Source organism: Pteronotus mesoamericanus, unplaced genomic scaffold (assembly GCF_021234165.1).
Source record: "Pteronotus mesoamericanus isolate MK-2021 breed Mesoamerican mustached bat unplaced genomic scaffold, CSHL_Meso_final contig_90, whole genome shotgun sequence".
Classification (NCBI taxonomy): Eukaryota; Metazoa; Chordata; class Mammalia; order Chiroptera; family Mormoopidae; genus Pteronotus; species Pteronotus mesoamericanus.
Window position 1 is genome coordinate 31273563 of NW_026555277.1, and position 12872 is coordinate 31286434.

The 12872-nt window shown below is 48.5% G+C and overlaps 1 protein-coding gene across 1 annotated transcript; it reads left to right on the forward strand.

The window, feature by feature from the left end:
• The first annotated feature begins 269 nt into the window (after window positions 1-269).
• On the forward strand, window positions 270-10908 carry LMO2 (LIM domain only 2). The gene is made up of 4 exons (XM_054586227.1): window positions 270-513; window positions 637-862; window positions 5240-5455; window positions 9924-10908. The coding sequence occupies exons 1-4, from the start codon at window positions 507-509 to the stop codon at window positions 10141-10143; spliced, it is 669 nt and encodes a 222-aa protein (XP_054442202.1). The 5' UTR covers window positions 270-506; the 3' UTR covers window positions 10144-10908.
• Window positions 10909-12872: the final 1964 nt, after the last annotated feature.

A 12872-nucleotide genomic window follows, 5' to 3' on the forward strand; every position in this document is an offset into this window, starting at 1 on the left:
GCCGAGCGACTCCTCCTGTCCCCGACGCTGGCCCCTTTAAGAAGCCAAGTCGGTGCTGCTGCTGCTGCTGCTGCTGCTGCTGCTGCTGTTTGTATTGCAAACCCCCAGGAGCCCCATTTAAAAAAAAAGAAGAAGAAGAAGAAAAAGCGGGGGTGGGGGGTGCCGGGCAGCTGTCTCTTTAAATGTGATTTCCTTCTATTGTATTTGAATCGTGATCAGGAAAAGGAAATGAAACCAGAGACACAGGGAAGCTGAGCGAAAATAGACCTTCCCGAGAGAGGAGGGAGCCCGGGGAGAGAGGCAGGGTCCCCTCCCCGCCCCCCGGCTGCCGCCCCGCACCCCTGCCCTCGGCGGCGGCGAGCGGCGCGCCGCGACCCTGGCAGAAGGTGCAGGGGCTCGGGGCGGCCCGGCGGACGCGCACCATCCCCGCGGGCGGCGCGGAGCGGGCGACAGCGCGCGAGCTCAGCCGGACCGGGCGGCGGCGGCGCGGCGGCGGCGGGACCGGGATGGAAGGTTAAGTCCTGAGCAGCAGCAGCTGCTGCAGCCGCCCGGGGCCAGGCTGCGCGCCCCGGTCCCCGCCTCGGCCGCGGCGCGCTGGCAGCCCGGTGATTCGCTCTCTCTCTTTGGCGTTTGAAGGGAGCGCGGTGACTGTCCTTGAGCGCGGAGGGGCGAGCTCACCGCCAGAGCGCCCGAGCAAGAAGAGGCGCAGGAGCGGCGGCGGCGGCGCCCGAGCACCCGAGGGGGTCCGAGCCCCAGCAGCCGGCCAGCTCCGAGCCACAAAAGGAGCGCCCCCGCCGCCTGGCACGCCACCTCCCTCCCCAATGTCCTCGGCCATCGAGAGGAAGAGCCTGGACCCGGCTGAGTAAGTGTAGCGTCCCTGCCCCTGCCACCCACAGTGCCCCCGGCCTCGTGCCCCGGGGCGATGGGATGGCGCAGGCGGCCAGCGAAAGGGCTCCAGGTGCGCTCCCGCAGCTTGCCCTTGGCTCTCTCTGCCTTGCGCGGGGCTCCCCAGTGCCCGCGGTGATTCCGGGGACACCGGGAAAGCGTCTGGCGGCGGGCGGTAAGGAGAGGGGGTCAGCTCGGCGCCTCTGCGGGTCCCTCCCTCCCAGCTGCCCGGGACGCTTCCCAAAGCCACTGCGGGCCGGAAAGTTTACACGGGAGCAAGCACAGGGGGAGCTCGGAGGTGCGCAGGTGCAGTCCCGAGAACGTTCAGGGCCAGATTTTGCTCCCTTCTCCCCTCTCGCTCTTTCTCGGTCCCCTTTTTCTTTGTCCATTTGGTCCTGGAAAGGGGAACATTCCAGTAGAGGCCTCCCGTGTCCCGGCGGCCCCCTTCCGGGTCCGCAGGTGGAGCAGCAGCCCGCAGAGCCAGGGACCGGCGGGTGAGGGGTGCGGGAGACCACCCCGCAGCTCGCTCTGGCCTCCAGAGACTTTAGAGCACCGAAGTCCGGAGTTTGTCTGGATACAGGTACCACGCCTCCCCCGCCCCCGCCTCCCCCCGCCTCCGATGAGGGCCTGTGAACCTGGAAAGTTAGTGTACATTTTGTATATAGGTGAATTTTTCTGGGGATCGCACTCCTAGCTTTTATTACAGCCTCAAAGGGGTTTGGGGTCAGAGAACCAGAGCCCTGAGGAGCCTTTGCCGCATTTGGTTTTTGAGCCTGTTACTGGTTGGAAGTGTTTCCCTGTCCCCAGCCTGTGGACCTCCAGCCCATTCCTTAGTGCGAACCTGGGGAGAAAGGGTTGTTTAAAATACCATTTTCCCGTCAGCGCAAATGCCCTTTAAGATTCATTAGCTGTCTGGTTTTGAGAATTTTTATTCCTTTGAAGTCCCCCATCTAATCCTTTGAAGGGATTTGTTACACAGACCAAAGGAGCTGGTTAATGACTTGTCCATTTGTGCTTTTAAGAGGCATTTGTTTTGTTTTGTTTTGTTTCCTTTTCCTGTTTTAAAAGAATCGTGCTTTCCCGATTGAAGTCTCTCCTTTCCCCCCATTTCAGCCTTCTATGGTGTTTATATACCTGGGTTTTACCCTCAGTTACCAGCATAAAAGCTCAGCATGTTCTCATAAAACACAGGAAGTACCATGATCCGATGAGAATATAAACATCCCTATTCAATCTGGGAGGCTCAGGCACCAGCTCTATAAGGAGCTAGGTTTGTTCTAACAAAAAACAGCTTCCTAACATTCTCAGGAGAAAAATAACAAACACACACACACACACACACACACACACACACACACACACGGCTTAAAGGGTGTTTTGGTGGTTTGCTCACTTTTTCTTTTTTCTTTCTTTCTTCTTTTTTTGTACAAACCTAGAATCACAACTTAGCTCTGAGTTTTCAGAGCCTGGGCAAAGACCATTGGTTATACAATAAGAGTGGATTGGATAAATTGGTGACTAATGCCTTTTTGATCAACAGAACTTAGTCACTAATCCTTTTATTAGAAGATAAATCTGGCGGTTTCAGTTCCCTGAAGGAAGTTTGCCTTTTCAAAGTTTGTGCTTTTTCGCTGAGATTAGAAAATCGAAACACCCGAACCTTGTAATACAGTAGGCACCTACTGAAGGATGCTCACCTCCTGCATCCTGTGCTTTACTCTTTGCCTGGTGAAGAGAGGCTCTAATGGAAGATGCACCAGCTGGCTGAGGAATTACCACTGCACATTTTTTCCCTCTCTCTCAGAAATTGTCAAGAAATTATCCCAGAAATCCAGCATGAAGTGTATTCAGGTATAATATTCAGTTAGGCTCTAGGGGAATATAAAATATTAATTTGAAGGTGAATCCCACTCAGTTATTGGCTGGGAACGTCCACCAAAAATAATGTGATATTGTCATTAATTATAGAAAGAAGGATAGAGCCAATATCTTTCCTATCTCAGGCCATGACAATAGCTCTTTTGCCTAATATCTCTACTGCAAATCACAGATGCTTTGTATAACTTACTCAGAGCCAAGTTGGGTCAGTATGATCAGCATCTCCAAATTACAGATAAAATTTTGCCTAGACGTATGCAAATGAAACATTTAGTCAGAAAGACAGCAAGAATTCATGAACATAGAGGTTTTCCCTACCATACAGTCAGTGGTCCCAGCACCTCCCAGTGAGTAACAAGAGCAGTTCATTTTAATTCCAGGCAGTTCTGCACCAGCTAAGTGCAAATCCTCCTCTTTCACAGTTGGTTGGTAGCATCAACATCAGGGCATCCAGCGGTGTTGAGGCTCCCTCAGTGTTTTTAAAAGCTCCAAGTAAGACCAGGGGCTGTGGAAAGACAAGAGATGTAATTCCAAGTTGATGCACATGAAAATGCTGGGGATATTATTTTTGCAGAAGGGAGAATGGAAGTCCATACATCTAACCTGTGGAAACAAAGAAAAGCAAATTGGGCTTCAGTGAACTCTTAAAACTGAAGTTTTGAGTTTTCAAAAGAAAACTGGTTTGGGTTTCCTATTTTCTTGTTCTAAAAGGAGCTAATCTCATGAAGGATCCTTATACACAATCTACAAAGTGTGGGCGTGGTTTTAGTGCTCCTGCCTATTCTCAGGGAGGTGTGTGCTTTGCAGACAGAGTCCCTGAGGCGGCCAGTGCAAGTCACCAACACTGACTTCCTGGGCCTCCTCGCCCCTAAGTGTAATGGGTGCTGAGCTGCGTAGGCACAGGCCAATTGAGACGCAAGGTCACCTGGTGAGTTAGTGCCAGCCAGAAATCCGAGACGCAGATTTATACCCTCAAGGTCCCCAAGGGGAGGTTCCCCTTGGGAATTTCACAGCTGGAATCAGGTCCATTTTTTTAAAATAATCATATAATAGATATTTTAAAAGTAGGTTTATGTTTGAGTAAGGTTCAAAGAGCACTTGCTAATGGTTAAAAATCAGCAGGTATTGGGTTTTTCCTATGTCCCACTTGGTGCTAGAATAATTTCTTCTCTTTATTTTCTTTTGGCAAATAAAGTTCTTTGTTTTAAAGTATAAAAACAAACTAAGATTCAAACTATTAGATTCAAGCTAAGCAAAGTTGGAAACTGTGTGACTTTTTAATTGAAAGGACACATATTGCGGGCTCACTGCTAACAACTGCCTGGACGGAGGTCTCAGGGTCTGTCTTTCATTCCCTTGAAAATAATTGTTGCCTTCTCCCCATTTTCTTGCCTAAATCAACTTTATCCACATCGATTTTGCTGTTGTAAAAAATTTCACATGAGGGAAGGTCTATTTGATGTCCTTTGTAAGTTTAACAATGGCTTTAACACCTGGGATTTTTCTCCAAGGATTCATTAGGTAAGAAGGATGGGATAAGAAATTTCTGTAAAAAAATAAGATAAAATAACAAGACTTTCTATTATATCCTGCTGGAGTCTTTATCTTGGAAAGAAAGCAACCTAAAATAATTTTGGCTAACTTCTTTCTTCCTCACTTCTGCTTTTGTGCAGTTGGGAAGGGCTTGCGATAGGATGGCAGGTGGATTCCACATGGAATTTGCAGGTTTTCAGCTCTGTAGGTAGTCGGCTGTCCTGGCAGCAGCAACTGTTTCAGTCCAGTGCCTTCTCTGGGGTCCGGCAGCGGGCTTGGATCCTGGGTGTGGGGGAGGAGGAAGACAAATGTGGAGACAGAGATGGAGAGCAGGAGGGGAGAGTGGGAAAGAGAACGGAGACCAGAGGTGTGGGAATGGGGCTGGGGGTGGGGGGCAGTACCACCTACAGGTGCCTTGGGTACCTCTTGGTGCCCTGTATTTACTTCTTTTTCTGTTTTAGTCCTCACCTGAGGACACGCTTATTGATTTTTAAAGGGGTGGGAGAAGGGAGGAGAAGAAATACTGAATTGATGTGGGAGAGAAACATCAACGGGAGGGAGAGAAATCAATTGCTTGCTTCTCATACGTACTCTGACCTGACAGGGACTGAATGCACAACCTAGGCATGTGCCCTGACCAGGAATCGAACCAGCGACCCTTCAGTTTGCAGCATGATGCCCAACCAACTGAGCCACAGCAGCCAGGGCCTGCGTTTACTTCTTAAAAGTTTTAGGGTGTAAAGTCTAGCTCCCCCCTGTCCTAACCCAAGGATGACAGGCCTCTCTGCAGCCCAGCCTGCAGATACCTTTATTCCATCCTCTTTTTATGTTCCTGACCAACAAGTGAGTAACATTCCTTGTTTGTTGACCCAGAGTCATTTCTGACCGTGGGTGCTTGTCTCCCCACAACCAGGCTTTCCCTAATGCTTGGCCTTCTTTCAAGGGAGCCCGTGGATGAGGTGCTGCAGATCCCCCCATCCCTGCTGACATGCGGAGGCTGCCAGCAGAGCATCGGGGACCGCTACTTCCTGAAGGCCATCGACCAGTACTGGCACGAGGACTGCCTCAGCTGCGACCTCTGCGGGTGCCGGCTGGGCGAAGTGGGGCGGCGCCTGTACTACAAGCTGGGCCGGAAGCTCTGTCGCAGAGACTATCTCAGGTACCCTCCTCGCCACCCCGTGGGGCCCTCAGCGGGGGGCCGCGCTGCCCCGCCAGCAGAATCTGGGTGGATATCCTGGCTCCTGCTACCTGCCAGAATGAGGTCAGGCTGCAGAGGCTGAGAGTCTCAGCTGCCCCACGCAGAGAAGCAGTTGGCATTTCTTCCTGTTGGAGAAGCATGTTTTCATACATTCCTCTGGGGGGAAATACTAATTGTTTTAAGGCAACAGAACGATAAACACAAAATTCAGAACACGTTGTACATTTGAGGGTAGACTCTTAGCTCATTTAATGCTTCAAAGCATACCTATGGGTTATAAATATTCTTTTGTATGACTTAATATGATGGAGAAGAAACTTAAAAATAGGAAGTGTGTTCCTGCCATGGTGCTCCAAGAATTTGCCTGTCACCATGGGAAGACCCTGAAGTCAGCTGTAGGTTTGGGCCCCAGAGCCACTGCTTTCTAGCTCTGCGACCTGGGGCAAGTGGCTTAACTTTCCTAAGCCTCAATGTCCTTACCTGTAAAATGGGATAATAGTAATGCCTGCTTCCAAGGAGGACATGGTGCGCAAGGGTCAAATAGATGTCGGCTGCTCTCGTAACAAACCCTCCTGACGTTATCATTAAGACTTTCCTGTCTAATGGATAAAGAGATGGGAGAAGGGAAGGGCAAATAGGAACTCTACCATGCTCGGACAAGCGCTGAGGACATCTCTAATGCTCCAGGTCATACGTAGTACTGGCCATGTGAATTTTCTGGCGCTCAGTGAGAACACCTTTGCCCAGAATGTTCTAGCATTTCCAGTTTCCCATTAGCTGCTGTAGGTAGCTCTGTGCCCTCTACTGTCAGAGCTGCTCGAGTGTGGAGCTGTCAGTTTTCTGCCATCTTCCTGTGGCAGAGGGTCTGTGGAGCGGGCAGTCCTAATATGTTAGGACCACCCAACCCCGCGAAGCTTGTTTAGACTCCAGCGCCCTTGGCTGCCAGGCCAGCTCTTCCCAACCTGCCCGCAGAGCATTTTACATTAAAAAAAATATATGCAGGCAATTTCACAGTGAGGGAAGCTTATCTGTTTACCGAGAGATGATAGAATAAGCTTCCCCCCCCCACAAATTCCCTGACAAAGTCCTTGCAAATTTGGTGGTTTAGAGAAAATAAGTAGGGTTTTCAATGACCATGATTATCATTTTGGTCAATTTCTGGTAAGTTATAAGAAAATAGAACCCGGATAAATAGAGACCTGATTTTGCTCTCGACCAGTTTGCCAAGTCGATGCAGAAAGCAGACGGGCAAATGATTCCCATTGGGCCCCCTGACTACATCCCTGTCAAATCATTTGAATCTTATTAAATGAAGTGCAGATAGAGTAAGGTCAGAAGAGCCCAGGCTTCTCCCTATCGCCACGGTTTTATATAACATTCAAGAATAAATCCGGTGCTGCCTGGGCTTGTTAATCTTTTCCATTTTTAAAAAGCAGAGAAAGAAATAGTCTGGGAGAACCCAATGTTAATTAACTTGTGTCTTGGTGACATGAAATAATTCTTCTCCCTTCTACATTCCTAGGCAACATGTTAATTAACTCTGTGTTAGTGCAGGCGTTTCCAGACATCCTTCAATACAGTATTTATATTATTGTTATTAAAATGGGCAGGAAAAAGCTTAAGATGAGACGCCTCTTGACAGAGGAGAAAAAAAATTAGTTTTTCTTCAGGGATGGCCCTTTAGCCGTGCACTTGTTTACACGCACTCGTAAGGTATCGGGCAGTGTCTTAAAAAGGACACGGTGGAGAAGTGACTGAATGGGTCCTGTGATGCGTTTCGGTTCTTCCCACCGGGATAACTTCTGAAGATCTCCACTGGCTGACTCGCCAGTTACAGTCTTTTTCAGACATTTAGCCTCAGATGCCACGCAGAGCCTAAACCCTGTTGTGTTGTGTTGTGTTGTGTTGTGTTGAACCTAACAGTAGCTGTTAATGTGAGTGCTGGCCCAGGTCCCCTCCGGCTCCTTTTTGCCAGTGTTTGTGTGCAGAGCACCCACCACCTCCCAGCGGTTTCACTCTCTACAGCCAGCGCCTGCATCTGTTGGAGCCAGAAGCATGCCCACCCCCGCCCCCTACCCTGGGCCCCCAGAACGCCTTCGCCAATGGCTGGCACTGCAGGAGCACCAAAGCCCGCAGCCTCGCCTGGGCAACCTGGAAACATAACTTACATCCCAGTGTCCCCTTGCTGTCAGGCTAACCGACCCTGGCCACCCCACAACCCCGCCCAGGGATCCTGCCTGAGATGCACTTTGGCTTGCCTTCCTGGCCTTCTGTCTGGTGCTCCTTGCCACCTGACTGGTTTCCTGAGACATGTCCTCAGTAACTCCTCACCTCAGGCTCTGCGTCTGGGATACCAGGCCTGAGGCGCCGATTCTCAGTGCTAGAGATGATCCTGCTCAAGTTAGATGTCAAGCCCTCGTGTGCTTCTACAGTAATTAGAATCTCAGACTGCTTGAGCTGGGAGGGGCTGCAGAGGCCTGCTCTTCCGGTCCCCTTGCCTTCCAGCCTAAGACACAGAAGCGAGGACAAAGGTGTCACGTGCTCCCGGGCACCTGGCTTGTTAGAGGTGATGCTAACTAGACCTGAACTTATCTCCCAAATATTGCTCCTTCGTCTTTCCCTTCATCAGCTGCCTGATGTGTACTGTAATTTACCCCCAACTTCCCTTTAATAAACGCTCTCCTTCCTTAAAGGGCACACCCCCAGGCGGCTGGCTTCATTTCACACACACTGCTTTCTGAGTCGTTTACCCTTGCTCAGGCCCAAACTCAACTTACTGAACAGTCAGGAAACCAGAACTGTCTTCCCACTCTGTGACCTCCAAGGTGGCAGTTCCCCGCCGCTCCACCATCTGCTACGTTGGGATAAAATGTTCTCCCCCAGTAATGAGTTTGCTCCCAGGTGGTGCCTTGAAACCACTCAGAGCTCTTCAAATAAAAAGCGGACACGGAGAGCAATGAGCCAGCCCTGGCTCTACCAACGAGCTCTCCGCCCACAGACCACGTCTGTTTGGTCCCGTTCATTTTGCCCGAACATTTCAGATTTTGTCCCCTGCCCTCCTCTCTGCTACAACCTCTCAGAATGTACCAATTGATTCCGTGCCATTCTGAAATGAAGAAGAACTTCCAATAAGAACAAGCATTTATCTAAAGTTGACCTAAAGGTTTTATGTGTCAAGGACCTGCTAATGTGTGATGTTATCAGGCACGTGTGAAAATGACCTCCTGTTGCAAGACTGGAGCAGTTGGAACCCCCGAGATATGTTAAAACACAACCAGGTTGGCCTAGCCCTGGACTGTTGGTGCTTTGCCATAGCCCTGTTGATTCTTCTAACAGCGGGGTGCTGTCACTGCCATTTCACAAGCTCACGGGAATCAGCAGTTTCCCCAGAGTCAGTTTGGTACCCAGGGGGAGTCCTGGACTGAAGCTGGGTCTCCTGATTCCAACGCTGGTGTCATTCCCCTCTTGCAGACTGATTCTCAAACGTCCAGAATCACCTGGAAGTGCTCATTCACACACCACATGCAAGGCCTCCCTCTGAGGAGTGTCTCAGTCGGGGAACCTGAGAATGTACATTGCTAGCAAGTCCGAGGTCCACACTTTGAGAACCACCGCACGAGGCTCCATGGAGTCGCGTGCCCCCTGTTGACACTGACTATTGCTTGAAATATTCAGCGACTGATCTACTGAGACTTAGGAGAGTCTTGATTTCAGTGACAGAAGAGAAGTTTCCCCCAAAGATTCATGGCAACGGGGCAGCGAGGGCCTTGAATTAAGACCTTCCATTTAATGTGGAGAGATGCTCCTTGTCCTCCAGGTCTCTGAGGCATGATTAACTGTGCCACATGCTTTCTGTCCGACTCCCTCTGTCTCCCAGGAGCTGGGGTCCCAGTGGACAATCACATGGAGTGGCCTTGGTAGCTTATGGAGGAATTCAAGACCCACCCTCCCCATGGGTGGAATTAGTGGCTGTTGACATGATACAATTTGGGAGCCCCTGAAAGCTGCCCATTCTGTTACATTCTAGGTCAATTCCCTCTCAAAGGGTCCCCCAGGGGTTGACTCCAGCTTCTCTTCTAAAATGAAAGTCCCCCTGGGAGGGGACGTGTGATCCACGCCTAACCTCTTCACTTAGATTACTTCAGCGGAGCCTTTCCCACCGAGGAGGGGCTGGGGGCAGGCTAGAGGCATGGAGACTGTGCTGCAGGCGGGGAGAGAGCCCAGCCAAGGGACCAGTTATGGGAAATGCAGAAAGCACAGATTACGGTTCCATCCCAGAGCACCCTCCACCCTGCAGGGAAGGCTGTGGGAGTCAGCCAGCTGTCTGAGCCCAACTCCTCCTTGCTTCCTACAGCGTGGAAATTCAGCCTAATTCTCAAGCCCTGCCTTCTACTGTCTCCTTAGCTTTTCTTTCTTTCTTTCCCTCCAGGCTTTTTGGCCAAGATGGTCTCTGCGCCTCCTGTGACAAGCGGATCCGTGCCTATGAGATGACGATGCGGGTGAAAGACAAAGTGTATCACCTGGAATGTTTCAAATGTGCCGCCTGTCAGAAACACTTCTGCGTGGGCGACAGATACCTCCTCATCAACTCCGACATAGTGTGCGAGCAGGACATCTACGAGTGGACTAAGATCAATGGGATGATCTAGGCATTTTTGGTTGCGGGGGGTTTCACTGAAGTCACTGTCTCCGTGGGGTCTTAACTCTTAGGCACTTTGGGGATTTGAGGGTGGGATGAAGCATTTCTTAGGGGATGGCAGACCCTAATTGGGCACAGGATACAGCATCGAAGTGACATAATGCAAAGAATGATACTTAAATGTGACCGAATGACCAGCCTTTAGGGAGGACTTATGGACAATGGCCACAGCCTAACCATAATAACTGACAAGATTAGCAAAAGAAAGGAGTATTTGGGGAGGGACAAGCATCGTGCAGTTATGAAGGAACACACATCTACAGGTAGGGAGTTGTGGGAAGATGTGCTGTGACTCTGACCCTTGAAACCTAGGACGTGCAATTGATTTCTCTACTTCCTGGCTTTTATGACAACCCTGTTCCAGTCGCTGTCCTCTGCACAGGGGAAGGACAGGGAGGAGAGTGGCCATCCTTTTTCTCTTGGCCACCTTCCCAAGGCCTTAAGCTTTGGACCCAAGGGAAACTGCATGGAGACACACTTCAGTTGAGAATGGGAACAGCATCTTTTGAACCAATTATTTAAAACAACACTGATGAATCACAGTTCTTAGATACCTTAGTTTCGAGGTCAGGAGTTCCACAGATTGTTTCTATACAAATGTAAATCTGAAAAAAAAAAAAGGTGGTTCAACTATTTTATTATCTTAGATTATATCAAAGTATTTGTTCCGTGTAGTTACAAAAACAAAAGAAAACCTTTGTGGACAATAAAAATGACAACCTAAAATGCAGTGTCGTTTATTTGATAATGACTTACAATTTGGGATGTCAGGAAAATGGCCTTTTTTTTTAATATTGTAAAGGAGAAGTAAATAAGCAATTTACTTTTAGGTCAAATAAAAACTTCCGTTTATTGCTAGGGTTTATACAAGGCAGGCACATTTCTATATTACTAGCAATTATGTAACAGGTCATCATGTAGCTCAGAGGGATGTAGAATAATTAAATTGTTATTGTAAAACGTGCATTTCACTTCAGCATCGTATAGAATGAACGGAAGGCATGATCATTGCCTTTGGGAAACCTGTAACCTAGAAAGGACACAAACACATAAAACAGATTCCCTTTGGGAGAGAAGGTAATTACCTAGTTTGAAATGTGGCAAAGATGCTGAGCTTGACACTTCTATTTTCCAAGACGTGTGTCTAAGGTATTTTATGACAAGTGGTTAAGAGGACCTTACTTTGAGGATTTAAAGCAGGCACCTTCCTCGGTGCGTTTGCCTTTCACCCCATCCAGGTCGCCATGAATTGGCTTTGAGCGCCACCTGCTGGTCCTCATCTCTCAAGCCTGCCCCAATGAGAAGGGCCAACCTAGATGGATCTACTTTACAATTGTTTAACAAAAATTGGCAAGCACCAAGCAGTCTTAATATGTTTAATTATTATGACATCCAAAACATGCATCTATTTCTACAGTTAATTAACTAGTGATATTTCTATAAAACTTCCATCACTAAGGCTTGTTTGGTGTTTTTCTTTTTCTAGAGGAGAAATGATTAAGCGATGGCTCTTGGTCTGTAAAAGTGGTTGGGAAATATGGATGCTTAAGGTGACCTATTTAAAACAAATCTAATTTGCCCTGGCTGGCGTGGCTCAGTTGGTTGGAGTGTCATCCCGTGGACCAAAGGCTTCATTTCCCAGTCAGGGAATATGCCTGGGTTGCGGGTTTAGTCGCTGGTCCTGACCTGTGCAAGGGGCAACCAGCTGATGTTTCTCACATCGATATTTCTCTCCCTCTCTCCCTCCGTTCCCCTCTTTCTGTAATCAATAAGCATGTCCTAGGATGAGGATTAAAAAAAGAAAAAGGCTAAAAAAATTAAAATTAAACGGAAAAAAACCAAATCTAGTTATATGGCATTTCAACTCAGGTGGCAGTAAGGCGCTGCCCCAGTGAGCAGATGTTTTTTTCTAAATCATCAAAGGGCATGTGGCTCTCAGATTCCAGTCCCTAAACTGGCAGTATCATCGTCATCTCATGAGAACTTACTAAAAACGAAGATTCAAGGGCTCCGCCCAAGTCAGAGTGAATCAGAAGCCCTGGGAATGGGTCCAGCGACCTGTGTTTTAACAAGTCCTGAAGATGCTTCTGACTCATGCTCAAGTTTGAGAATGGCTGTTCTCAAACCTTCTTCCGGGCGGGTCGCCCACCTGAAGTTAATAGTCAACATCAGACACAAATGTCCACAGGTGGACAAACACTGCCTACCCATGGGCCTCTAAACCTAAAATCTTTACATAATTTTGTCACTCAGTTAAGAGTTGTCATCTACGAGATTAATCACAATTCAATGCACTTTTTTAATCACATCAACATTAATTACAATAACAATAGTAATAGATTTTAGCTATGCAACTATGTTATGAGCAATATTAAGTAAAAATAAAAATGATTCGTGCTTTGGAAATGTAAACTTCATTCTTCCTCCCTGTGGCAGTACAACGCCCATAAGATCTGAGAACGAGCCAATACCTTTGCCATCCTCCATGAGGCAATAGTTAACATTTTCCGTTTGTCAGGGTCACTATCTGGCAGAACTGCAAATGCACAGACAGGGTCTTTGTGGCAAGTCACCCCAGGGGCCGAAGTGTCTAACCTACAGCTGACTTGAAAGGAAGGACATATAAAGAGACTTCCTGAGGAAAAAAAGAAAAAGAAAAAAGAAAAAAACCAGAGAGAC

Excerpts from the sequence above, each read along its gene's own strand:
- LMO2 (XM_054586227.1), top strand. Across the intron at positions 863-5,239 it reads AAGAGCCTGGACCCGGCTGA|GGAGCCCGTGGATGAGGTGC; the intron begins GTAAGTGTAGCG and ends CCTTCTTTCAAG. Across the intron at positions 5,456-9,923 it reads TGTCGCAGAGACTATCTCAG|GCTTTTTGGCCAAGATGGTC; the intron begins GTACCCTCCTCG and ends CTTTCCCTCCAG.